We start from the raw sequence: 27,948 nt of genomic DNA on the forward strand, positions 1-27,948 counted from the left end.
GCCTTCTGTTTTGTTTTAATATAGAGTGAAAACTAGACAGGGCCACATCTACAGGGAGATTCCGCAGATGTGGACTCAGTGATTGCAGTGTTTAAGGGTAAACATTATAAAAATAAACAAATGAGCAAACTAATGGAATGTGATAGACAGGATGCCCAACTAATTACTATAAATGCTGTGTCCTTTTTTTTGTCAGAGACCCAGAATGGACTTTAACCTCTAAGTCTATTAATCTGGCTTCTATCACTGAGTATAGAGCTAGTGGCACTTTATGTTCTAAATCATAAATACGTAATTTGCCCTTGGTATGCTCTTTCCATTAAAGTTTGTTATCTCATCGTAGGAATGGAAAATGTACGAATGGCAGATATCACACAGGTGGGTGTCTACAACCTTGAGAATTTGACATGCAGGTGGGAATTTTACCATGTGGGAATTCACTTGAGTTCTTAGACTGCTGACAGGTCAGCCCCAGTCACGGTCCCTATAAATAACTGCAGGACTGACACTGAATTCTAGACTCTGGGAAAACCCTTGACGATGAGGTTGATCCTGTTTTTTGGTGCCCTTTTGGGGCATATCTACTGTCGAGAAACATTTGTGGGGTAAGTTATGCTTTCTGATACCGGTTTGAATTTTGCTTACTTGATGCATAGAGGCTCTCACTGGATTGTGGCAGAATCATGGATTTAAGTATTCAGCATTTTCAGAGTGTTCTCTTAGATTTGGAGAGGAGATAGTGGGATTAATAGAAATGAGCCATTGAGAGAGAGGGGGGGGGGATGACATTTAAATATAAAAACAAAACTGAAAACCAAATACATATACCCTATTTCTCTCCGTCCTTACTCATTTTCCCCTCTGATGATCAGGATGTAGAAGTGACAGACATGACTGAAAATAAAGCTGTTAGGCCATTTGTCTCAGTGCGATCTCAGTAAGTGACAGGTTATTCTCCCACCTCCTTCTCCCTACCTTCCTCAGTTTCATCCTCCATGTCAACCCTTGTCTTCCCATCTGCAGATCTAGCGCCCAGGCAGTGGAACCTCATAAAGTGGGAAGACCAATCCAAATCCAACTCTCATGGCTTTGTAAGATTCATCTTTGCTCCAAAATACTTTGGTTCCAAGATTCTATGAAGGGCTTTAGGCAGAATTTTCTTTTTTGTTTTGTTATTGTTGTTGTTTTTGTTAATTCTCAACCAGAGGATATTTTTCCATTGAATTTTTTTTAGAGAGAGTGTAAGGGAGGGAGGGGGGAGAGAGAGAGAGAGAAACATCGATGTGAAAGAGACACATCGAATGGTTGCCTCCCGAGTGTGCCCTAATAAGGGCCAGGGATTGCCCTTGACGGGAATCGAATCCATGACTTCAGTCTGCAGGCCAACGCTCTAACCGCTCAGCCAAAACGGCTAGAGCTAGGCAGCATTTCTTGAAGAGTATTCCAGGGAACTAACAAAGTGGTCAAATAAATTTGGCCCTCAAAAGTGGGTGGTCAAATAAACTTTGGAATCAGAGGGTTAAATAAACTATAGGATTTCTAGGTTCTTTTACTACTATAGCATGCGCTGTAAATCTATGAGAGGGGATCTAGGTTGCGGCATCTACCCAATATTTTTGATCATGAAACTCCGCTTCCCTTTTTTTTTCTTTTTTAATGCTGAGTAACTCAAATGGCTACTATTCCTTAGCATGCACACCAGGAAATACTAGCTTAATGTAGTACTTTTCCCAGTGCCTTTCCATTTTAAAGTAGGACTCCTGGGAATCTATGCATTAATCAAAAGGAATGAGACTCAAATGAAAGCATTTTCAGACCATCTATGGCAGGTGGATACTTGAAGGCAGGAGAGCCTTGAAGATCCCATTCTATCACATACAGTATATTCCACTCGAGTTCATTGGAAATTGCATGGTGCTTAGTTTCAGAAGACTTAAATTCTTATCCCTGTGTATGCTCTTTGTACCAATCCCTTCCCCACTGTACAAATGGGCAGGGTAGTGACACAGGAAGTGACCTACTTGGAAAAAGGGATTGAGGAGAAACATCTGTCACCAAGGGTGACAAAAATCCAGCTCTACTACCAATTTTTTCCTAAAGATATGTGTTTGCTTGTTTTACAACTTCTTTTTCCTGCCAAATTGTCCTTGATATCCTTTGTTCGCCATTACGTATATATGTGTTTGTGTGGAGAGAGAGGCACACCATGACTTTCCTGAGTCCCAGTTGTCCCTAGCCATATCTCAAGTTTGGGCTACATAAATGGTGCTTGGAGATGGAACTCGGATACATTTCAATTTTAATATATTTTATTGTGACTTTTTACAGAGAGGAAGGGAGAGGGATAGAGAGTTAGAAACATTGATGAGAGAGAAACATCAATCAGCTGCCTCCTGCACGCCCCTACTGGGGATGTGCCCGCAACCAAGGTACATGCCCTTGACGGAATCGAACCTGGGACCCTTGAGTCCGCAGGCCGACGCTCTATCCACTGAGCCAAACCGGTCAGGGCGGAACTCGGATACATTTCAATGAACCACAGCAAACAAACTAACAAACCATACTAGGTCTACCCAGATGTGAATTCAATTCCTCTTACAAGCACCGAAGTAATTATTCTACTTTTTTTTTTTCATTTGTATCTGAAAAACAGGAACAGACAAGTTTTAAAAGCCAATTCTTTATGCGCAGCAGGTGCTATTTGAGAATAATCATTAGCTACAAGAAAGGTAACTTTAATGTCAAGCTTCCTGCTAGGAGTAGGTAAACCTCTTAATTATTATTTAGATAACATACCCTTGGGGGAAGTAAAGTCATTCTCTCAACTGCTCATTCTGGGGATGTGGGTCAGTATACTGTTCATCAGTTTCTTGATTGTCAAAAAGATTATTAACCGCTGCATTAACCTCCTGGCATGTGGAGACTAATAGGAGCAGAAAGCAACAGGAAACAGTGTCCAGGTTTTGCTTTTAAGGTCATGTCTGTGGTTAATATTCTTTAGAGATCAAGTTCTTGAGATCATACCAAGGAATGAAGAACAAATAAAAAATCTGGTGGAATTGGAGGCTGAAGAACATCTTCAGGTATCTGTCCTAGAGGGGATTTCTGTTTCTTAGAGACTACTCCACAGTTAGACACGACGGTTGAGATCTCTTACTTTGGACTGCATCTAACCTTCTCTGACAGTGTGTGGAATGCTAACTCATGAAGCTGGGATGCAGAAAACCTGGGCTCTTGTCCCAGCTATGTGACATTGGGCAAGCCACCCATGTTTCCTGTGTCTCATTTTCCCATTCAGTTTAATGAGAATAAGTAAACCATTCTTCTATCTCACAGGTTTATTGTAAGAATGAAAAGAGAGATTGCAGTTACTTTGAAAAATTTTGAAAACCTTTAACGCACTATTTACCTCCTAAAATGATGTATAGTATTAACATTCTGTTATAAAATGAATTAGATCACTTAAATGTCAACTGTTAAAAAAAACTGCCATAGTTTTAAATAATCTGTTCCTTCTGCCCATTTTAATATCTAACCATAGGAAGTGTGTGTGTGTGTGGGGGGGGGGGTTATAACTCATATGCTGATGCTTGGCTATTAAAAAACCCTTCTTGCAATATCATAGTGATTCTACAATGATTCCAGTCTTGTGGGCTTGAGTTAAAGTAGATATGAATTGATTTCTTGAAATCCATCAGTGCTGAGCTGTCCTTTTTCCCTGGAATTACCCACTCACTGCCTTGGTCTTTTATCCCTTTCAGCTTGATTTCTGGAAATCACCCACCATACCTGGAGAAACAGCCCATGTCCGGGTTCCCTTTGTCAGTGTCCAGGCCGTCAAAATTTTCTTGGAGTCCCAGGACATTGCTTATTCCATCATGATTGACGATGTTCAGGTAATTATCCCAGAGACCATCCTTCCAGAGGCTTGCTGATCCACTTGAACTGAAGGACCATCCTCCTTTATCCTTGGGTACTCTTTGCCAGCGAAGGGACCTGTGGGTTCCTTCCTGAAGTCTGGGCCACCCCTGCAGAGTGGGTAGGGAGACATTGTCACTCTCTCTTCTACATTTGACACAAATTGGATATGATAATCAAAAACTTAATGAAAGGGCAAGAGAGTCTCTGGCATGAAATACGAAAGGCAAACTGATGGATATTGGTCGAAGTAGGGAAAAGTAAGATGTTATTCATCTAGTTTTTTAAAATATATTTTTATTGATTTCAGAGAGGAGGGTAGAGGGAGAGAGAGATAGAAACATCAATGATGAGAGAGAATCATTGATTGGCTGCCTCCTGCACGCCCCAAACTGGGGATCGAGCCTGCAACTCAGGCATATGCCCTGACTAGGAATCTAACCATGCACTCCCGGTTCATAGGTCGATGCTCAACCACTGAGCCAATCCAGCTGGGCCAGTTTTTATTTTATTTTTTTCCTTTTTTTTTCTTTTCTTTCATCTAGTTTTTAATTGGAGGTTAGGCCATGTGAACCAAAGACAAAGCAGTCAACTCCATAGACTATAACAGAACTTATAGGGTAATTTACTTTTGGGAAGATTGGGCCAGAGCAGACACACGGATGGCCTAGCAGTTTTGTACTAATTATTCTAATTATTCTTTGCTACCAGGCCCCGTTACTGTACTTTATGTGTGTGTACTTTTTTAAAAAAATATATCTTATTGATATTTTACAGAGAGGAAGGGAGAGGGATAGAGAGCTAGAAACATCGATGAGAGAGAAACATCGATCAGCTGCCTCCTGCACACCTCCTACTGGGGATGTGCCCGCAACCAAGGTACATGCCCTTGACCGGAATCGAACCCGGGACCCTTCAGCCCGCAGGCCGACGCTCTATCCACTGAGCCAAACCGGTTTCGGCTGTGTGTGTACTTTTTAATAGTATAATTCGGGTACTAATGATTGACAGGACAAAGGGACAAAGAATGTAGTAGCTCCAGGGGCCATACCTCCTAATGGATGGTGGTAGGTCAGCAATTTTCAACCACTGTGCAGCAGGACTTTTTAAAACATGCAATACCTGTGTATTTAGTCAGGGGCACTGACCTCTTCTCCCTTAGATTGTTAAATTAAACAATGAACAACAGCCAACACAATAGCCATCTAGTGTCAATGAATCGAAATTATGCCTATTTTAGTCAGATCGGCAAAAAATATATTCTTTGGTGTGTTGCAGAATTTTAGTAATTAGTTTATGTGTGCCAGAATGTGAAAAAGGTTGGAATAGCTGTGATAGATAATTGTTTATAATCAATACTGTTGCCAGTTTGATATTTATCTCAGTTGTCATGCCATTCAGATGTTTCTAACAAAAAAATAATCATGGCTGTATTTTAAATTAGAAAGCTTTGATATGCTTGCTAAGGACTGTGACGTTGGCCAAAGGTCGCAGCATGAAACTTAAAAAATGAAATGAAATCCGGGACACAGAGATGGAGTTGGTTTTTTTCATAGCTACATCTATACACCCTGGGTCCCCGGAGAGGTAGGATGAACTATAAGACAACCATAGGACTGACTGTCATTCTATATTTGCAGCATCTGGCTGGCCAGAAGCCCCATTCATGCCCCATCCACTTTCAGGGTGCTACCAGAATAAGGTAGCCTATAGGACAGGAAAAGGGATGCTTGGGACTGGGGACTTGAGTGTTACCATTTCCTTCACAATTGTAGGTGCAAATGCATTGCTATACAGTAAGCATAGGTAAAATTGATTTGTCTTAGGTTCTGTTGGACAAAGAGAATGAAGAAATGTTATTTAATCAGAGAAGAGAACGGAATGGTAACTTCAACTTTGAAGCTTATCATACCTTGGAAGAGGTAGGTGTTTCAAAATGAACATCTGAGAAATGGGCCATTCTTTCCTCAGATAACAAAACCAATACGTCCACTTGGTTGATTTAATGGAAATTATTCTCATATTTCCTAATTTTCCCAAGTTTCCCTAGAATTTCACAGCCAGTATTAAGTATCACTGCCTTAAGGCAGAACCTGAAGCCCACCTGCCCATCTCCGCCGCCATCCCATTATTTTTGAAGTATCCACGAGTGTCTTTTAAGTGATCAGACAAACAGACTGCCACGCTCCTACTCTCTGCTCATGGCCCCTTGCTGATTTCTAGCCCGTGCTGCCTACAAAGCCATTTGAGAGCTGTGCTTCACGCTGTCACTGATGATAGAATCAGGGGACACCTTGACACCTCTGACTTCCAGCCGAGGCAGGGTCTCCCAAGCTGCCCACAGCTCCCTACCTCACAGTAGCAGTCTCTGCTTCTTTCCCGAGTTTGCTGGAGTGACGAGCACTCCCTTCCTCCCCCTCCCCCGCCCCCATCCCCAGCCACACACTGACCCCCGGGCACCTGGACAGTGTTGCCTTGTCTCTGCGACAGAACTTTTCTCAGGCCCACAGGGGTATATTTGCACTGACTGATTTGGGGGTGAGGGATGGAGGGGAGGGGATGAGGAGCTGGGGGGAGGGGCTTAAGGGGAGAGGTGGGGGAGTAGGCAAGAGCCAGAGAGGAGGTATCTTGTAGGTACTGACTCCCCAAATCAGGAATTATAAATTGCAAAGAACTCTGAAAACAAAGTTTCCCCCCTAATTTATTTAGTGGCAAAACATGACCTAAACTCATTTGGGGGCAAAATCTGACCTGAACTGACTTGCTACTCATTTGTGTCACTGCTAGACATATCAATGCATTTGAATACGGAGCGATGCTGCGTGTATAATATACAATGCAGGCTTCCTACCTTCCTAAATCTCTCCCCCGCCACCACCAAAACCCCTTAATTTGCAAATGTGTGTGGCCCCTAAGGATTTCAGATAAGGGTTTATGGATCGATACAGTGAGGGTGAACAGGGAATGCCACTCTCCTTCGCGGGCCTCACAAATTGGGGTCTGTCCTACGGAGCGCAAATGCTGGCCGCAGCTGGAGGAGCTGCTTTCCTGCTGCTCCTTCTCCAGACGCGCCCAGCCCCGTCTCAGTCCCGGCAATGGACACAGCTTGGGCGCCCCAGCTGCACAGAATTTCAATCAACTTCACAAATAGGAGGCGAGGTAGCTGCCGACCAGCGCATCTGCTGCCTGACCGAGCCCTGCTGCGTTTTGTAATGCTCGCCTCGCCTCTAAATCCATCTTTTTATTTTTTGGTGCCACTACCATTTGTGTTCCTCCGCGGGTAAGGGGGAGCAGCTTTCCGCCTGGGGAAGCTGCACTTCAGGGCCGGGCGAGGCAAGCCTGGAAAGGGCCATTTTGTTTTAAGCACAAAACAGAAAAAAGCCGGCGCCGCAGCCGCAAAATGGTTCCCCGGCCCCAGCCCTTCAGATGCCCAGCGCCCCTCTCTCAGCCCGCCCCAGCCTTGTAGATGCCCAGCTTTGCAGAGGCCCAGCGCCCCTCTCAGCCCGGCCCCAGCCCTTCAGATGCCCAGTACCCCTCTCTCAGCCCGCCTCAACCCTGCAGATGCCCAGCGCTCCCCTCTCAGCTCGGATGCAAACGTCCCCATCCAGCGGCATCTGCCCGCTGCCCTGTCCGCTTTGTCCTGGGGGGATGGGAAAGGGGAGAGAGAAAAGTCGCTGATAGGTGCATCAGATTATTCACTTACAGTGCCTATTTATTTATCTTAATTAAACATTTCAGATTTCCCAAGCAATGGATAACCTCGTGGCTGAGCACCCGGGACTAGTGAGCAAAGTGACTATTGGCTATTCTTTCGAAAAACGGCCCATGAACGTGCTCAAGGTACACATGCAGCGTGGGGGGTCTCCTCCCCAGGCTCGAACCCGCTGCTCCCAGGCGGCCGTGGTTCCCGCGCTGCCGGGGAGCCTTCCTCCGCCCCCGCCTGCCCTCCAACCGGTCCTTGCCGGTTTTGAGTATCCACCTCCCCATTACCGCCCCCGCTTGTTCCCCCTTTCTTTTTCTTTTTCTCTATCCTACGCAAACTGACGCAGGTCTGCGGGAGTGAATTAATGCTCTCAATTTGATAAATTCACTTGCAGGGAACCGGAGGCCCAGGCGCCAATAGCAACCGAGGGAGGGGGCGGTGGTGCGAGCCCTAGAGTCCGGGGAGGAGGGGGCGGTGGTCCAGGCCCCAGAGTCTGGGGAGGATGGGGGAGGTGCAGGACACGGGGTGGGGAGAATAGGTGAGATATTCTGTATTTAATCAAGCTAGTAGTTCTGTGCCGTGTTTCTCTCCCCCCTTTTTTCTTTCCTCTTTTTTTTTTTAAGCCGGGAGATTAAAAAAAAAAAAAAGGCGCCTAAGCCAGAGCCGCATTTAAAAAGGAAGGGTTCCCGCATTAAAAAAACAAACAAACAAAAAAGGAGTTCCCGCTGTGTGCGAAAGGATGGCAGGAAACTAAATAGCAAAGGCAAATGCCCACAAACAGGCATTTTTTAAAGTATTCCAACCTGAAACCTCTAATAGACTTAGTGCTGAAATTTCAAGTTTTTTCACCTCGCCCTGAAAAAGAGTGAAAATTATTTCCCCAGATTTCCTAGAAAGCGTTTGTTAAGGAAAAAAAAAAAAAAAAGAATGTCACAACTCCCTGCTAAATTTGGAAACGTTATGGCTGAGAACCAACGGACTCGGGACAGATGGATTTCACCAGAATGTTTTTCTCAAAGCAGGCCCGAGAGGAGTGGTTTGCCTACTTTATTGACACTGGACTAGGGTACATTTGCTAATATTCACTACCTTCTTTTAAAAAATGTCTTCTTGCCTGTTTCTCCTGCAGCTGGGTCAGGAAACCGCAGCCCCCGCTCCCCACCCCACCCCACCCCACCCCCACCGCCGGCTTTTCCTGGCTTCCCTTCTCCAGGGTGGTTCGTGGTTGAGAATGTGTGTTTTTTTTAAAGTACCCTGCTTTTTGCATTTGAGCTCTTTGGAGGAAAAGGCGGGGAACACTTTGAACGAAAACTCTCAAAACCCGTGAAATATAATTTTTAGCAAGGATTTGCATTTCTCATTTACCTTATCGGCTATGTTTAGAGTGCTGCGCAGACATAGAAATTGATGGTGCAAAAATAATGTTTTCCTCCCCATTTACTGATCCAGTTGGCAAAACCACTGCTCCAAATAAAACTAAGCCACTTAGACCATAAAATTTAAACTCTGGGAAGCACCTCAGAGCCTGCCATCCTGTTTTTATGAAGGACTCAAAAGGTTATCATGAACATTTTTATTACATAAATGACACAATCATTGCATAAAATTGGAAGAGAAACAAAATAAACAAAAAAAGGGGGGTGTGTGGGAGAAAAACATCCCCATATTCCTAATTCCACAAGTATGGAATGATAGCTATTGTTGCATATCCTTTTATTTTTCTCTCCCTCTCCCTTTATCTCATATGTTTGTATGTGTACATATACACACATACACACGAACTAGCCTTTTTAGAAAATAAAAGTGGCATCACACTATTTTGTAACCTGGTGTTTTTTTTTAAATTTGCAACATACAATGAACATATTTTCATGTCATCACATTATCTGCAATGATTTTTTACAAACACGAAAAAAGAAAAAGTCTCTGCCCTCCTTAGCCTGCACTTAGCTTACATTAAAGGAACAAAAAATCACATTAAGTGAGAAGAGTTAATTGATGCATCACTGTCTACACCTCCTCCTTCTCTCTCAGTCACATCAAGTACAGGAAGAGGGACAGACAAGGCCCCGGGTAGAAGAGAGGGGACCCGGGGCTGCAGCGCTCACATTTCCCTGCTTCTCTTGCAGTTCAGTACCGGAGGAAACAAGCCGGCCATCTGGCTGGACGCTGGGATCCATGCTCGAGAGTGGGTAACACAAGCTACTGCTCTGTGGACAGCAAATAAGGTGATTTTGCCTAACATTCTTCCATTATTTTGTTTTTTCTGGGATCAGGACCCACTTAACCACACAACAATCCCTGTGGTCCTAACGGCTGAAGCGCTCAGCTCAACTGCTTCTCTTGTCACACAGGCAGGAATCAGATCCATTCAACCTCTTTTGGTATTGCCCCAGCTAGCACCCTGGCACTCTTCCTCTGGTGGGCCACTGTGTGCCTGCTAAAAGAAAAGCAAGCTAGAAGAGATTGAAAGGGTAGAAAAGAAGGACCCTGGGGAGTCAGATTTCAGCTTAAGAACAGACAAGAGAAAAATTGCTTTGCTGCCTCGAATTCTCAGGGCCGAGGCATGATGGGCTAGAAATCTATAAAACCACCAAGGGGGCTCAGATGGAAAATATAAACAGGTGCTAGAAGAGTTTACTTTGACCTACAGATCCAAAGTGGAATTCGTTAAGGGTTTTTGGTGGTTCTGAAAAATTTCCAAATCTGATTTTGAAGTCAGGGTGTAGCGATACCTCTCTTCCACATGTTCATTGGAATTAGAGTCAGGACACCAGGCTGGGTGTGACCTCGTCTGGTATTTCTTAAGTAATTCAAAAGTGACACGCTATAAATCAGAATGTTAATTCATGAGCAAAGGAAATCAATCCACATCAGATCATTCAAGCATGTGCAACCACGTGCATACTGACTGATACATTTTTCCCTTCAATTAAAATGTGGTTACCTTTAGGGTATTATGAAATGGATATTTAACAGTTGAATAATAATGCTTTAGGATGGCTGAGCACAGGAAATGAGTAAATTTTAATCCAGCAGAAACTTCAACTCTACTGCAATTGATTGCAAGTAGAAATTTAATTCCCCAAATGGAATTTAACTGGCTCTCTGTATCTTTAGAAAAGTCTCCGCATATTTAAGTTATCTGATGTTGGTTGAGAGTTCTTTTGGAAAGCTACCCTGTGTGGTGATTAAGGTAAACTTGCAAATATTTCTTTGATTCATAGATTCCTATAAGCCACATACACCATTGCCTACCATTGCAAAATGCCTCACCAGAATTAATAGGAAGGATTCTGCTGCTTTTTAGAGAAAATGGTTAAGTAATATCTGATTTTTATTTAATATAAGTAAATACTTCTGACCAGAAATAAAAGTGTAGACGCTGGCATATGAAACACATTAACACTGCAGGAAATTGGATGAAGTCCTGTGAGACTTTTCATTGACCAGCAGTGATATCTAGTTCATGTGTGGAAAAAACACATTGCCTTAATGTTCTATCCTGTATTCCCTGGTGAAAGGGAACGGTGAGTTTGACATATATGTTGTTGCCTCTGCTCAGATTGCCTCTGATTATGGAAATGACCCATCCATCACTTCCATTTTGGACACAATGGACATCTTCCTGCTGCCGGTCACAAACCCCGATGGATATGTGTTCTCTCAAACCAAAGTAAGTTTGGACTTTTTCTCCTCAAAACAAGAATCTAAGGAGAAGTGTAGGAACTTTGAAAACAAAATAAAAGTAATCTTCCTGTCCTTGACTCACTGTAAACAGAATGCCTAATCTCTCCATAGTGGCCCTGAATTGAGGCAAGCAGTGGAATTTATAATCACTTCTTATTACAGCACACAGTGGCTTCACATATTGCCTCCGTCAGTGCCTCATTTCAGCTGTTAGGCTGGGCTATTAGAGCTCATTGTTCACTGTGAGTCACCTAGGAGATTTGTTCCAATTATCTCTGTGTTTTTGTGGCAGGATTGATAGAAAAGTGGAGGCGGATGTTACCTGCTGACAATTAGATTTGTGGTAGGATTTAGGTAGGCAGTACAATACATCTAACATTTTACTTAAAATCTGTAGAAGAAATCTCTGGAGTATTACTAAAAGGAGTTATGTCGTTCTTCTCCCCCCCCCCCCCCACTTTAAAAATCTCATTACAAAACGCCATTGTGGCAACTGTGACCCCATGTATGTTCAAAATGAGTGAGAGCTTCAAATTTATTTTTGGAGAGATCTGTCTATGATAGCATTTTTCAACGAGGTTTCAAAAGGAACTCATACAAATACTAGTACTCATCTTATGAGATACCCTATGAATAAAAGTTCCACAGTGAAGTTTGGGAACTATCGCCCACTATATCCCTTTCTTGGAGTTTCATTAAAAAAAAAAAAAAAATTTAGAGCATTAAAAAACCCTTAGAAGTTCTAAAGTAAATCAGCCAATTTAGTTCTATATTTTCCCAAACGATTCTGTCATGGAACCCTTGCTTTCTCCCCACTTTTTGTTTGTTTGTTTTGTTTTTGTTGTTAACATTTAATAGAACTGCTGTTCCAAGGAGCAGGGTTTGGCAGGCAGGTCGGTATTCATTTGAGGAGATGGGGGACTGTCTGCTTCTCTCTGTGTGAAACGGACTGGAAGCCCCCAGCAGAACTCCGAGGGAGCACTACTCCACACCTCCGTGGCAAGGGAAATTCGTGCAGCATCACAGGGGCCTTATGGAGGGATGGAGGGAGTGAACAGAATTCTGAAGAGACCGTCTCATCAGGATGAATGACCCTATCCCACCCCCTTTCTTTTTCTCTTTTGGTTGGATTTTAAAGAATCGTATGTGGCGAAAGACCCGGTCCAAAGTATCTGGAAGCCGCTGTGTTGGGGTTGATCCTAACCGGAACTGGGACGCAGGTTTTGGAGGTGAGCGCAGGGACTTGCCTCCAGGAACGGTCAGACTTTGGCCTGCTAGCTGTTTTGCATGGCTCTGCAGGACTGTCAGCCCGCTAAGCCCATTCAGGATTCAAGCCATTTAAAAACCAATTTGAAGAACACTTAACTAAATTCCCTTCACAGGCTCGCCGTGCTGTCACAGCGCTCCGAGCAGCATTTAATATATTTTGTCTCACATCTTGGTTTTCCCACAAGCTGCAGCCCAGCTCAGCTTCTGAGCTCTCAGGGTAGGACGGTGCGCAATGGCGGGAGGCCTCCGGAAGCCCCGAACCAACCACTAGAGGGGGTTAGGATCTATACGGAGAGAAGCATTACATCACCCATGGATGCTTCGAGAAAGAAAACTCAAGTCCAAATAAGACTAAGAAACTGATTTTCAAAATAGATTCAAAAGAGAAAATATTAGCTTGCTGCTCTGGCTTTGTTGACTTGCAGCTCTAATTGCTCGGAGTTCAGTGGCAGTCTGGTTGGGTGCTCCTTTATGCTTTCAGGCATCAGTTAAAGCTCCTTATATTTAATCACAGAATTGAAATTTGTTTGTTTTTTCCTTATTAGGTATGATAACAGTGAGGTGAGAAACTATCTCTTTCACTGCAGTTTTCCTAACATCTAGCGCAGTGTCTGGAACATAGAAGGCAATCATGGAATATTTGTAAGACAAATAAATTAGTGAGGTTCATTGAAGCAAAAGAAAACATATTAGGGGATTGTGATAGGATACGGATGAGTGGCAACTTCTTCATCGATTTTACAAGTGTGTGTGTGTGTGTGTGTGTGTTTTAGTGTAGGGAAAAAAAATCAAAAGTATCAGATCCAAAATAATGTTGTTCTTAGAAAAGAATCCTAAAATAAAGGTGACAGGCTATATTTACCTTTGTCCATATCACTTACTTAGAGACCTAGGGAGTCCCTGCTCCTACCCATCCCATCAGAATTTCTCTAGCAGTCATAGCCCTGACCAGGCCACAGTGGACCCACTTCAGTGGTCATGAGTTACTCTAGTTGCTGAGAAAATCAAAGCCAAAGGTGTCCTTGTTGTCAGATGTAGTTGTGATTTCCTCGCTGTAGAAAAGATGTCAGAGGTTCTTTGCATTTGTGGCTTTGTGACTTAGAAGTACAGATGCATAGACTCTTCTACTCTTGGACTCTAAGAATTGGAAGGGATCCCAGAAAATGAACTTGCTCAACTCCTACCCAATGCAGGAATTCCATCTATAATATTAAATCTAGCTTTTCTTCCAACAACCGCCACAGAGAGGAGACTATCTAATTTGATAGCTCTCTTTGTCATATAGAACCATATTTTAAAGAAGAGAGCTATGTCCAGAATCACTTGCTTCCTGACTGTAACATGCTTGCTCTGATTTACAGAGGAGGAACTTGGTGATGCGTGGAAATTGCCTTCGTGCAGCGTCTCTGTTAAGCTCACTGTTCTCTCTTGGGTTTCTTACATCAGGACCTGGAGCCAGCAACAGTCCTTGCTCTGATTCATACCATGGACCCAGTGCCAACTCTGAAGTTGAGGTGAAATCCATAGTGGACTTCATCAAGAGTCATGGAAAAGTCAAGGCCTTCATTACCCTCCACAGCTATTCCCAGCTGCTGATGTTCCCCTATGGGTATAAATGTACCAAGGTAGACGACTTTGATGAACTGGTGAGTTTCTGAAACTTCATTTTAGCCCAACCACAAATATCCATTGTGTGGACAAGTAAGTTTCAGTCATAAAGTTAGGTACTGAGATGGGAGTGCACTAGCGATAGGTTATAAAGATCAATGAGACATAATATGTCCAACCACGGGGAAGATTGTGATGTGGACTTCCCTAAATTAAGTTTCCTTTGGAAATAGAATTCATGAAATTATTATTGCCTTAATCTTGATGAGCAGGACCCTGATTTGAACATAAACTCCCAGGATGTGCTTTCTGTTGCTTAGGAAATAACCACTTGGACCTACAATCAGAGATGCTCTATGCTCTCTTCCAGCTCCTTGCCTGATACCTTTGTGGTGCCTTTAGCTCCATGATCTGCCATTGTGGTGCACTCTAATGCATGATATTGGGCATTAAACACTCACTTCCCTAACTTGATATCTTCCACCATCTTTTCTGTTTGAGGAATAGGTAAACTGGTGGCAGTCTTAAATCAGATAGTGACATCTCAGAGGGCTGTTTACAAATGAGCAAGCACTATCCTCAGCTGAAGAGAATGTGCAAATATTTCCAATTTGGCTTTTAGGCTTGAATTTTGAAACCCATATACTAGAGATAAGCCTTGAGATGTGACCTTTTGGTGGATTTATTTCCAAATAGATTCTTGTCAATAGCTCCTGGCAGAAATGAAATAGATTATTCAAATTCAGGTGTAGCTTTTATCTCAGTTGGATTTTAGCACCGGAGGGCAGGTTTCAGGGTTGAATTGGGGGAAAAGAATGTCAGGATTGAAAAGAACCTAAAAGGTACTTTTAGTAGATCTAGATTACCTTAAATTATCCAAACCTGGTGCTCACATCTCTGCCAGATAGTTATTCATCCTGTGATTGGATGGGTTCCTGGCTTCAAGGAGCCTGTTCCATTTTGGGGCATATTTGATTGTTTGCATTCTTCCTAATAGAGAGCCAAAACACCTCCTTATGGTTTTCACCTACCAGCCCTGATTTATCATCTGGCTCCATGGAACAAGCTTATTTCTCTTTGAGAGGCAAATCCATTAATTACTTGAAGACCGGTAACCTGTTTTTCCTAGGTTTTTCCTTATCTCTGCTAAGTACCCCCAGTTCTTTCAAGCACTCGTAATAGGATCCCAAGTTTCCATACCATTCAGGTTGCTATTTTCCAAACATGCTTTGTTTTTTTTCTGTGTTCTTCAAGAGTAGCTCCCAGAAGTGACTGCTGTGGGTTAAGCAGCACAGCAGAGCGTGACCATAACTGCCCTCATCCAGACTGTGTGCTTCTGCTTATGCAGCCGAGGGTCAGTTAATTGGCAGTAGCACCGTAAGGTTGACTCATGTTGGGCTTATTGACAACTGAAACCCCCAAGCTCTCTGAGGATTCTGCCGAGCCAGGTTTCGCCCATCTGGTAATTGTACAGTTGTTTTCCTGGACCCAAGTTTAAGACCTTACATTTATCCCTAGCAAGGATAGTAAAGCCTCAATCAGTCAAAATTGGAACCCTCAAATAATGGAAAATATTTTGCTGAGCTCTACTTCTCGGAAAAAGAGACAATCATGGGGAAATAAGCCAATGTAAGGATCTGGGGGGGGGGGGGAAATCAACTTTCTGGGTACATCCTGGGGTCAGTACACATTCTGTTGAGCCCCTTACTCCCACCCTATTTCCATCCACAGCCCTGAACAAGAAGAGTTTGTAGCAAAGTTATGACCCTGGTCATTATTAATGTAAGCGTCTGGATGACCAAATAAACGGGATGGGGGTCTTCATTTTTGTATTTTTTTTAATAGAGGATGTATCAGCTATTAAACTGATAGGAACAAATACTACACTTGATCTTAGCCAAAAGGCCGAGAAGCAATCATGTTGTATTTTAAAAGCGAACAAAAATGAGCTGTGCTTGCTTCTCATTGAAAATGGTTGAAACAAAAAGGGTGTTGAACTTAATTCTCAATTAACCAGAGAGTCCAGTTAACCAGACTGTCCCATTCTACATTCTGCTATTGGGCATCTGTTCTTCCAAGAGACAAGTGTTAGCCATTCATCTTTCCTTGCTTCTCTCACTGTAGAAGGAAGTGGCCCAAAAGGCTACCCAATCTCTGCAAAAACTGCACGGCACCAAGTACAAAGTGGGACCTATCTGCTCAGTCATCTGTAAGTATCTAATGTGTTTTTACAAATGATCCACTAAGATAGCAGGCACCATGTGATTTTGGGCCAAAGCCTTTAAATGCCCTGATGTGAAATTCATACGCCTTCATGCATGAAACCTAGCCTTATCCAGTTTCCCTCAGCAAGGCTAGATCTCCTCCATGAGATATTTACTATGTGATACTTAGAACAAAGAACTTTCTAAATACTGGAGTTGTGTGCTCTCTGTTCTGCTTGTACTGATCCTTACACCTCACTCTCATCCTTTGGAATCTGTGCTTGAAAATGGGCCTTTATTGAGACCTGGTCCTGATTCATCACTTTTATTAATTGCACCTTTCTTGGCCAGACTTCCTAAACTGCCTCTCCCAAAGTGGATTGGGATAAAAACAAGAAACAACTGCATTGCTATAGGAAATCCCAATGCACTCTCATGCAGATTCTGGGTCCCCCAAAGGCATCCCTCCAGTTTCTTATGGACACAGCCAGAAACTCAGGACCTTACGGTTGAATGGCCAGGAGTTCCCTAGTGCTCCCATGTCCATGATCCTTTGGAAACAAATGCCTCTTATAAGTACCCACTCTGTTCACCCTTTTATTAAGCATCTACTAAGTGCTAATCATTATGCCAAGTACTGGAGACATAATGAACCCATAGAGAACTCACTGTTTAATATGGAAGATAAAGAGGAAATCAATAAACTTTAGTATGATATGTGAAATAGAAGGCTATAAATGCTGCAGAAGTATTAGAAGTTGGAGGGATTTGACAGTGGAAAAGCTTCATACAGGAAGAAGGCAGGGTTTAAAAAATACATTTTTTTATTGATTACAGAGAGCAAGGGAGAGAGAGATAGAAACATCAATGATGAGAGAGAATCATTGATCAGCTGCCTTCTGCACGCCCCTCACTGGTGATCAAGCCGGCAACCTGGGCATGTACCTTGACTAGAATCAAACCGTGACTTCCTGGTTCCTAGGTCGATGCTCAACCACTGAGCCACGCCAGCTGGGCAAGAAGGCAGGGTTGTTTTTTTTGTTTGTTTTTTTAAAATATATATTTTTTATTGATTTCAGAGAGGAAAGGAGAGGGAGAGAGGGATAGAAACATCCATGATGAGAGAGAATCCTTGATCAGTTGCCTCCTGCATGCCCCCTAATGGGGATTGAGCCTGCAACCCAGGCATGTGCCCTTGACTGGAATCGAACCCTGGACCTTTCAGTCATCAGGCTGAGGCTCTATCCACTGAGCCAAACCAGCTAGGGCAAGAAGGCAGGATTTTGAAGGCTGATCACCAGAGAGCTAGAGAAGGGGAAAAGGAGGGGGGCATTCTGGCTCCTTCACAGCACATGCAAAGGCACAGAAGGATGAAACTTTATGACAGGCTCTGTGAACTATAAGGTTTGGGGCTGCTGGAATGAAAGTGTAAAAAGGGGAGTGGGGAGTTCAGGGTTTTGTGTACCATGTTAAGGAGTTTGGGTTTTAACCTAAAGGATTCTGGAAGCCACTGGAGAGTTTTCAGCAGGTCAGTGAGTGTCGAGGCATTGTGTTTTAATTTAGGTAAAACACATTAGCTTCAGCGTGGAGGATGAAGTAATAACATCCCACAAGAAGAGTAGGAGGAGTTTGGGGGAGAGATGGTGGGTGGCCCAACTGTTGTGGGCTGAAAGAGCACCAGGTGTCTGAATGGTGGAGTCAGACCAAATCTGGGTTTAGTAACCTAGGTACTTGGGTTTTGGCTAGGAAGGAATTCAGAGCCAGGACTCAGACTGTAAGAGAACATTTATTGGGTAAATCACAGAGGTAGAAGAAGTAATTCCTAGAAGAAATGGGCTTAGGAAACAAGTTATGGAGGTAAAGGAAGGGCTTGGAGCTTGGGAGTGAGGTAGCTAATGGTAATGTGCCGGGGCAGGGAGGGGGAGGAGAGGGGGAGGGGAAGAGATGGGACAGGGAAAGGGAGAGGCATGGGTGTGCTCCAAGAAGGGAGAGCCCTCTGGGTCCTCAGTCCTAAGGGTTTAAGGGTGGAGACTAGGGAGGTCCCAGGGGGAAGATCTCAATAGCACATGCAGCAGTTTTCCAGGTGTGTCCTTTCAGGGTTGTGCTCTCCACTGATTGATTGGCAGGCACAGGGCAGGGGGTCATTATTCAATGCAGCTGGTCCTGACAGCTGTGGCTGGTTTTGTTGCTTATCTGGGCCTGGAGCTGAAATATAACTTAGGCATGCCCCCTAATGGGGATTGAGCCTGCAACCCAGGCATGTGCCCTCTAGAGAGGTCAGGGGGTCCAAACAGCAAGACCAGTGACCAGCAGTGACCAGACCAGCGATATGGTAGGGGAGGGAAAGTCACCTGGGGGCGAGGTCTCACCCTAGAATTGATTGTCTGTTGTTAAGCACCTGGGGCTTTCCACATTGATGAGCTTCTGTACCTGGCCCATCAACCTTGCTTTGCTCATGTCTCTCGAACTGCCTACCACACAACCAGAGCAGTGAGATGGAAGAGAGACATTTAGGAGGTAAAAACCAAAGGTTTTTGCCATTTGTTGGATATTGAGAGTTTCTCACCAAAGGACATTGAATGGTGCCATTAACTGAGGGAGGCATCCAGGAAGATGAAACAGGGGTGGGCTTGGAAAGATACTGAATTGAGTTCTGGAAATATTGAGGTTGTGCTGAAGGTATTGGGCTACGTGGCCCTGAGATTTTGCAGAGATTTGGGGTTAGTTGACATAGAGAGGATGGTTGGTACAGGAGAGCAAGATCATTTGGAGTGGGAAGAGCCCTGGGCGGAAGAGGGGAGCAAGGCGATAGGCAGAAGAGGTTAGCAGTGAGGGAGAGAGACACAGCAGAGCTGGGCAGAGAGGAGGCAGACGACCTTGTGTTTCAGAAACGGGGAAGGAGCAATTGTTAAACAGGTGGCAGTGTTTAACAATGACAAAGGCCACAGAAAGGCCAAGTATTACAAGGACAGAATATTTACCATTGGATTTTCATCGCTATTGTTAAAAAACAAAATTCATCTGAGTAAATTTGAAGATGTAATTGGCTTTTTAAAGCGATTCATGAGTTGGACAGCATCCCATCTAGCAACTAGAAGGGCACTCTGGTGGTTGTACAAATGGAAGGTTTTTATAGGCAGAAAGAGGGTGGGGTGGGACCAAGAAGTTAAGAGTGGATTATTTCAGGCAAGGACACCTTTCCTTAGGGGAAGGGGGTCTTAAAGGGCAGATTAACTCACTACTGTGGATCAGGAAATTCCAAACTGATTTGTTTAAAATGCCACTCCTGGGAGAGGCTGAAACTGCAATTAGGTTAGGTATTAAAATCTAGGTTTGGTATCATGGGCTTTTAGCACAAGTGATGCCATTTTGGGCCTGTGGTTCTCTCTCTTTAATATGAGTGTGGGGGAGGAAGAAAATTTTCCTCTATCCTCAAGGTTCTTTCAGCTGGTTTAATAGACATGAGTACTGGCCGGGTGAGTCAGTTGGTTGGAGCATCATCCTGTGCACCAAAAAGGTGGCAGGTTTGATTCCTAGTCAGGGCACATACTTAGGTTGCCGGTTCAATCCCCGGTTGGGGTGTGTACGGGAAGTGACTAATGGATGTTCCTCTCTCACTTTGATGTTTCTCTCTCTCTCTCACTCAAAAACCAATAAAAACGTATCCTCAGGTGAGGCTTAAAAATAAATAAATGAATAAATAAACATGAGACAGATTAACAAGAAAAAATTTTAATTACATGCATATATATGTGAACTCCATGTACATGAGAGGTTCAATGACAGGGAAAACAAGGTATATATATATATATATATATATATATATATATATATGTGTGTGTGTGTGTGTGTGTGTGTGTGTGTGTGTGTGTGTGTGTATGGTCAGAATAATAAGAACAGATGTTCAGTAAGTTTGCCCTGTCCTATAAATAGGTAAAAAGAAAGAAAGAAAGAAAGAAAAGATGATTTCTGATAATCTTTTATTATGGGTAAGGCCGCTAATTCAAATTCTTCTAGGTAGTTTGGAAAGGGCAGAAGTTTCTCTCGAGCCTACAGAGTCCTGGTTGCCTTTAGCTCAGAACAACCTGCATACCACACCGGCACATCTTGGGGTAACTTGTTCTAAACCCCTACACTAGCTTATTGGTGACTTTAAGCAGAGTAGTTTCAGAAGAGTGGGGAGAGTAGCTGGAGGAGTACAGGGGTCAGGGAGAGGCCAGACTGGTGAGTAGACTACTCTTTAGGGCAGGGGTGGGGAACCTTCTTCTGCCAAGGACCATTTGGATGTTTATAACATCTTTTGAGGACCATGCAAAATGACCAACTTAAACATTAGCCTGCTTTATTTGGTCAAACATTTAATTAACACACCCCTACTACTTTGGCAGAGCCTGACCAAATGATTTCAAGGGCCTTATATGGCCTATGGGTCGGATGTCCCTCCCCTCTGATTTAGAGGAACCTGGATGTGAAGGGAAAGAGAGATAGGAATCAAGGATTTCTTCTTTTCTAAAACAAAAAACAAACAAACAAAAAAAACTTCATCAGAGGATATTTTTTCCATTGATTTCCAGAGAGTGGAAGTGGGGGGAGAAGGGGGAGAAAGAGAAACACATGGATTGGTTGCCTCCCACAGGAGCCCCTACGGGGCTGGAGAACCTGTAACCAAGGTACATGCCCGGGACCAAGAATTGAACCCACAACCCCTCGGTCCAAGTATTGGTGCTCTAACCACTGAACAAACCTGTCAGGATTTGCTTTTTTTCTTTTTTCTTTTCTTTTTTCTTTTTGAGATAAGAGACTGTGGGGAAGGATTAAGAGAGAGACAGGTGAAAGATACAGGAGAGATCAGAAATGACCAATGTAATACTGTCCCAGAGTGGGGGAGAAGAAGGGCAAGGAGGAGACAAGCGGAGGTGGGCAGATTGAGCTTGAACAAGAGGAGGGAGTCTGCAGACATGCTGGGGGCAAAGATAGCTACATCTGTAGGCGGGTGGTGGCAGAAATCTGAGGGAATGAACACTTGTGAGTCATGGTTTTCTTAATGGGAGTCATTAAAAAATAAAATTCAACCCAGTACATTTTAAGTTCTAATTGGCTTTATTAAGTGATTCATGAATCTGGCAGCATCTCATCTAGCAACTAGAAGGGCACTCTGGGGGTTGTAAAAGATGGAAGGTTTTTTTTCCCCAGTATATTTTTATTGATTTCAGAGAGGAAGGGAGAAGGAGAGAGAGATAGAAACATCAGTGATGAGAGAGAATCATTGATCTGCCTCCTGCACGCCCCCACCTGGGGATCGAGCCCGCAACCCGGGCATGTGCCCTGACCAGGAATTGAACCATGACTGCCTGGTTGGTTCATAGATCTATGTTTAACCACTGAGCCACACTGGCTGGGTGGTGGAAGTTTTTTATAGGAAGAAAGAGGATGGGACTAAGAAGTTAAGGGTGGATTATTTCAGGCAAGGACACCTTCCTTTAAGGCAGTGGTTCTCAACCTTTCTAATGCCGCAATCCTTTAATACAGTTCCTCATGTTGTGGTGATCCCCAGCCATAAAATTATTTTCGTTGCTACTTCATAACTGTAATTTTGCTACTGTTATGAATTGTAATGTAAATATCTGTGTTTTCCAATGGTCTTAGGTTCTACAGCAGCGGTTCTCAACCTGTGGGTCGCGAACCGCTAGAAGGGTCACCTAAGACCATCGGAAAACACAGACATTTACATTATGATTCATAACAGTAGCAAAATTACAGTTATGAAGTAGCAACGAAAATAATTTTATGGCTGGGGGTCACCACAACATGAGGAACTGTATTAAAGGGTCGCGGCATTAGAAAGGTTGAGAACCACTGCTTGAAGGGAAGGCGGTTTGGGGGGGTGGGGAAGTGGGTCTTACCAGGCAGATTCCCTCACTAGTGTAGATCAGGAAATTCCAAACTGATTTGTATAAAATGCCACTCCTGGGAGAGGCTGAAACTGCAATTAGATCAGGTATTAAATCTAGGTTTGGTGTCATGGGCTTTTAGCACAAGTGATGCCATTTTGGGCCTGTGGTTCTCTCTCGCGGAGTCTTGGAGAGCAGAGGAGGAACAGTTTACTCCTCTTACCTAGAATACTTATTGAAAACACACAAACTACTGCTCCGTTAATATCTCACATCGTGAAAGTTCTCTTTTTCCAGATTATGATTTTTCTTTTCTTCTTCCTATTATGATGCGTTTAAAAACGTCATAAAAAATAATCCAATAACCAACATTTTTATTTTGTTTCAATTTCATTAATGATTTTGTCAATGAACACATATATATTTATCTAGTTTGTAGATATAAGAACTACCAAACCTGTAGAGAATTTTTACAATAATTTATGTGAGCCAAACAGAGGATACACCTGGAAACAAGATCTCAACAAACAGAGGGCCCGCTCCCTCTCAGTAGCTTGCCTTCGCCTTTCCTTCCCTCCCCCCCCCCCCAGGTTACCTCTGCTTTTCTCTCTCCTAAGCAACAAGGGCACATCTACTACCTCTGTAATTTTCTAAATAAACTTTCTTTTATAATGAAAAAAAAAAAAAAAAGATCTCAACAGACTGAGAAAAATGATTCAGCAAATAACAGTTTGCAGTTTCTTTTATGCATTAAGGAGGGAGGGAAGTAAGGAAGATTGCATGACGATGAGAGAAAGCAAGGTGGAATCAGATGACACGATAATTAAGATTATGGGCTCTCATGAGGGTGGTCACGTTTTAGAAGGAGGGAGGGCTTTGGAAAGAGGCATTTCAAAAGCGAGTTAACTTAGATGCACAGAAATAATGGACATGGCAATCTTAAGGCACAGATAATCCTTTTATAGGCCTGGACGTGACTGTCCACCATGACTTGCCCAGTTAGGAATTTACGATCCGATCATGCTGTGAGATTACTTTCCTTAGAACCTCTTTTCTGTCCACAAGTTTTAATCCATGTCAGTGTTCTGTTTTGTGTCCAGCTTTTTTTAAGTTAACATTATTTCTTGTGTAATTTTATGTTTTTCCACACTAGGTATTTGTTATTCCGTTGTAATGCTATATCCCAGTTATTAGGTCTTTGGATTGTTTCAGCTTTTTGCTAAACAATGCTGCTATGAACATGTTGGTACAAACTCCTTTTTCTTTTAGAGCTCTTTGGTATGGACTCCCAAGGCAAGATTTCCAAATCAAATGGAATGAACAGCTTCGGAGCTTGTTACATGTTTTTTAGTCTATTCTCTGGAAAATTGATCTTCTTAGAGTTGCCCAGACCTTTTTTTTTTTTTTTTTTTTTTAAATATTCTTATTGATTTCAGAGAGGAAGGGAGAGGGAGAGAGAGATAGAAACATCAATGATGAGAGAGAATCATGGATTGGCTGTCTGCTGTATGCCCCACACTGGGGATGGGAGCCTGCAACCTGGGCATGTGCCCTGACTGGGAATCGAACTGTGACCTCCTGGTTCATAGGTCGATGTTCAACCACTGAGCCTCGCTGGCCGGGCTGCCCAGACCTTTTAAACCACTTCCATGTGGGATTGTCCTCTCCTTTGGTGGGGGAACCTTAGGGAGGAGAGCCTTTTGAGTGATGGCATAGGGAGGAAGGCATCATGGCCACTTAAGGCTGAGGAATGCATGCTTTCTCTGGTTGGCAGCTTCTGAGTGGAAGCTGGAGTTTGGAATGTCAGCAGAATGGCATCATATGCCCCCAGATTATACAAGGAATCTAGTTTCCCCCCTCCGTTGCTGAGGTATTTACAAGTAAGGTAGACCTTGGAAGGACTGAGATTTAGTATGTTTTTCTCGGTAAGATCACAGATATTGAAGACATTTTTAATAAGCAAATATCAGATAAGTATAGGGTTTGCTCTCTGATTTCTTTTTTTGGAACCTGGCCATTAGTGGTCAAGCAAGTTCTGGCTACATCTGTGCCCAGAGCTGCCTCTGTTATCTTTGATCCTGGCTTCATTCCAGTTTGGACAGGCATTGCCTCTAGGAACTAGTCCCAATTAACTTCTTGTTGCTTCCTGCTCAAGACTGGTATGCAGCTCTGAGTGAGCACCTGCTTCACTCCACCCAAGAGGTGGCTGGGCTTCTGTTGGGGGTGAGGCAGTTCCTCATTTGGAAAGGGTTCTGAGGAGCTGCACTACAGTAGGTGTTTGGTCCAGGAGGGGTTGTTTCTCATAAAGGTGTAGCGGGGAAAAGCACAGATCTTGGGGCAAGGACCTGGGTTTGAGTTATAGCTCCAAGTAACCTTGGGTATGTCACACATCTTCCATTGTTTTTTAGAAATATTTGTTTGTTTATTTATTTTTTTGTGTGTTAATCCTCACCTAAGGATATTTTTTTCATTGATTTTTTATTTATTGATTGATTTCAGAAAGAAAGGGAGAGGGAGAGAGAGATAGAAACATCAATGATGAGAGAGAATCATTGATTGGCTGCCTCCTGCACAGCCGCCACTGGGGATTGAGCCCATAACCTGGACGTATGCCCTTGACTGGAATGGAACCCAGGACCCTTCAGTCCACAGGCTGACGCTCTATCCACTGAGCCAGACAGGCTAGGGAGCCATTGATTTTTAGAAAGGAAGGGAGGGGCGGAGGGTGGGGGGAGAGAGAGAGAAAGAAAGAGAGAAAATCTATGTGAGAGAGACACATCCATTGGCTGCCTCCTGCTCAAGCTTTGACTGGGGCTGGGGATTGAACCTGCAACCCAGGTACGTGCCCTTGACTGGGAATCAAACCCGAGACCCCTGGGTGCCTGGGCCAACGCTCTAATCACGGTGACATACCAGCCAGGACCTCCCTTGGTTTCTTCATCTGTAAAATGGATTGTTGAGAGGCTCAAAAGATAGAATATAGATTAAAAGTGTTCACTAATTCTAAGGCACTAGATAAATGTTCTTTGTTAGTTTCCTGGTGAACTACTCTCCTCTGGATACCTCTTATCCTTAATGTGGCCCAATTTTTAAAATAGGATCCTAATAATTTATAATCATAGTTATAACAATAACTTAACATTTATTGAATGTCTACTCTATATACAGTATCCCAGCTCCTTCACTTAATCTCTCTGAACCTCAGTTTTCTCATCTGTAAAATGGAAATAATACTAATAATCTACTTTGTGACTCAAGTGGTGATTAAATGAACCAATTTAGCATACTGCCTATCACATTTAGTAAGCACTCAAAAAGTGTTGGAATTATAAACATTATATTATTCCATTTAATTCTCATTGCTCTGTGAAATAAGTAATATTTTTATCCCCATTTGATGGATGAAGCATTTTGGATGCAGTGAGATAAGTACATGTTTTATGTACTTATGTCTTGCAGAATTAGGATTCAGTTTGAAGCTAGCATTGCATTTACTACAGGCTTCTTAGTAGGACTGTGTCATGTAGCTACACTGAAGGCACAAGTTAGTAATTCTGGTACCCAGGAAGGTTCAGTTCAAGTCAGAAACCATTTGGTATTTGTTATTTACCAGGTTCCATAGCTGCTATGAGTGAAGACAAAGATATTAGTCACAGGAGTTCAGTGTTCATTCACAATCTTAATCATGAGTCCTGTTCTTGGTACAACCTCCCTGGTCTTCCACTTTGCCCAGCCCTGTTCTTAGGGACTAGGTGACTTTTTCCATCTCTGCCTCAGCTGTCTCCTTCATTTGACCTCTACTTCCCCTCCCTGGACCAGGCCTCAGAGCCCATCATGAGTCAGCTCCTCTGAGTCATGATTGCCCAAGTCTTTGTTGGCTAATGCCACCTTCCTTCATCATATGTCTTGTCTGTGGCCACACATTACACAGGTGCACTTTACTCTGTTGGGTGAACCATCACACACAGGTAGTGGACATGTTATTTTATATCAGAACAAGGCCTGTTCCACCCTTAGCTGAAAATCCCCTGAGGGAAGGGACCAAATTGTTTCTTGTATTTGTAATCCCTCCTCCCTCTCTAGAGAAAAAAATGTCTACACCTAGCACTTTTCTAAAGAAGGAAGTGGGGCAGCCTCCCTGTGTTGTAGCAGAGGCGAATTAGGAGAGCAGGCAGGATTCCAAATGGGTGGGTGAAGCCAGAGGCTCCTCAGAACACCAGAGGAAGGCCAAGTATAGTGTCCATTGACATAACACCTTTTGCTTTTCAAATTAATCTTGTAATTTTTCATAAGGGTGACCCCCTACTAAGCTATCCCTGCTTTGAAGGTCCTTGCAGATAGGGGCCTAACTTATCTTTTTAATAATAGTGGAACTTAACTTAGTAGTTACATAGCTGTGAGAGGCCAGTTGGGAATAGCATAACCAGACTTATTCTCATTTGCCCTTCAGACCAAGCCAGTGGAGGAAGCATTGACTGGGCCTATGATTCTGGCATCAAATACTCATTTGCCTTTGAACTGAGAGACACGGGTCGATACGGCTTCCTCCTGCCTGCCAAGCAGATCTTACCCACAGCCGAAGAGACCTGGCTTGGCTTGAAGACAATCATGGAGCATGTGCGAGACCATCCCTATTAGGGATCTGCAGAAATAAACACCATTAAAAGCTCTCTAGTTTGAAACAAAGTCGGGGAGTGATTATTCCTTTGTCGAATCCTGATTTAGGAGAATTCGTTCTTCAATTAATGCTGTCCTAAAATATAGTAAACCACTAAGCTGTACTCCTTCATCTTTTTAAAAAAATCCATTCTTAGCAAAATGCTCCCAACATCCTTTCAACATTAAAAAATGTGGTAAAATATACAAATCATAAAATTTACTATTTTAACCATTTTTAAGTGTACAATTCAGTGGCACTGTAAATGTACAGTGTTGTACAATTATCACCACCATCCATCTCCAGAACTTTTTCATCATCCCAAACAGAAACTCTACACCGGTTGAGCAATAACTCCCCGTTCTTTCTCCCTCCAGCCTCTGGTAACCTCTAGTCTACTTCTGTCTCTATGAATTTGCCTATTCTAGGCACCACATATAAATGAAATGACACAGTATTTGCCCTTTTGTGACTGGCTTAGTTCACTTAGCATAATGTTTTCAAGGTTCATGCATATTGTGGTATGTGCCAGCTCCTTCATCTTAACAGAGAAGCATTTTAGAGCTAGAAAGGGACTTTTGAGTTCATGTATTCAATAAGTACTAATTAAGCAACTACATTGTTCCAAGCACTATGGTAGGTACTGTGTCATCTGGTTCCATTATTTACTTTGCTTTTCCATTCCTGGTATGCTGCATTATAGAAACTGGTGGGGACCTAAGCCAATGACAATCCTTTCTGGTTGCCCTGTAATTTCCCTTTAGACATTTACTTCCATTAGGGGTTTACATTTTCTTCATGTGGATGATTTTCTCTGGAAGAAAAGGGTGGGAAGTGAATTCCAGCTTTCCTGGAATTCTGGGTACTTGATTCTTTAACTCACATTTCTCACAGATTCAGGTCTCAGGTTCTCCTTTTGGTAATTTCAAAGCTGAAATTTATCTTGGTGAAGGAGAGTCCCAGTCTTTGTGATGGACCAGGGTGGGAATAGGAGTTCTCTTTCAGTGT

General features: G+C 43.1%; 1 protein-coding gene across 1 annotated transcript; it reads left to right on the top strand.

The window, feature by feature from the left end:
* Positions 1-540: 540 nt before the first annotated feature.
* CPA2 (carboxypeptidase A2) lies at positions 541-26,966 on the top strand (the record flags this gene model as incomplete). The annotated part of the gene is made up of 11 exons (XM_080665159.1): positions 541-605; positions 3,002-3,083; positions 3,762-3,896; positions 5,745-5,840; positions 7,657-7,758; positions 9,751-9,849; positions 11,187-11,297; positions 12,450-12,540; positions 14,027-14,226; positions 16,313-16,397; positions 26,734-26,966. 11 exons carry the CDS (start codon positions 541-543, stop codon positions 26,919-26,921), a joined length of 1,254 nt encoding a protein of 417 aa, XP_080521285.1. The 3' UTR covers positions 26,922-26,966.
* Between the last annotated feature and the right edge of the window lie 982 nt (positions 26,967-27,948).

Source organism: Plecotus auritus (genome assembly GCF_963455305.1).
Source record: "Plecotus auritus genome assembly, chromosome: 4".
Classification (NCBI taxonomy): domain Eukaryota; kingdom Metazoa; phylum Chordata; class Mammalia; order Chiroptera; family Vespertilionidae; genus Plecotus; species Plecotus auritus.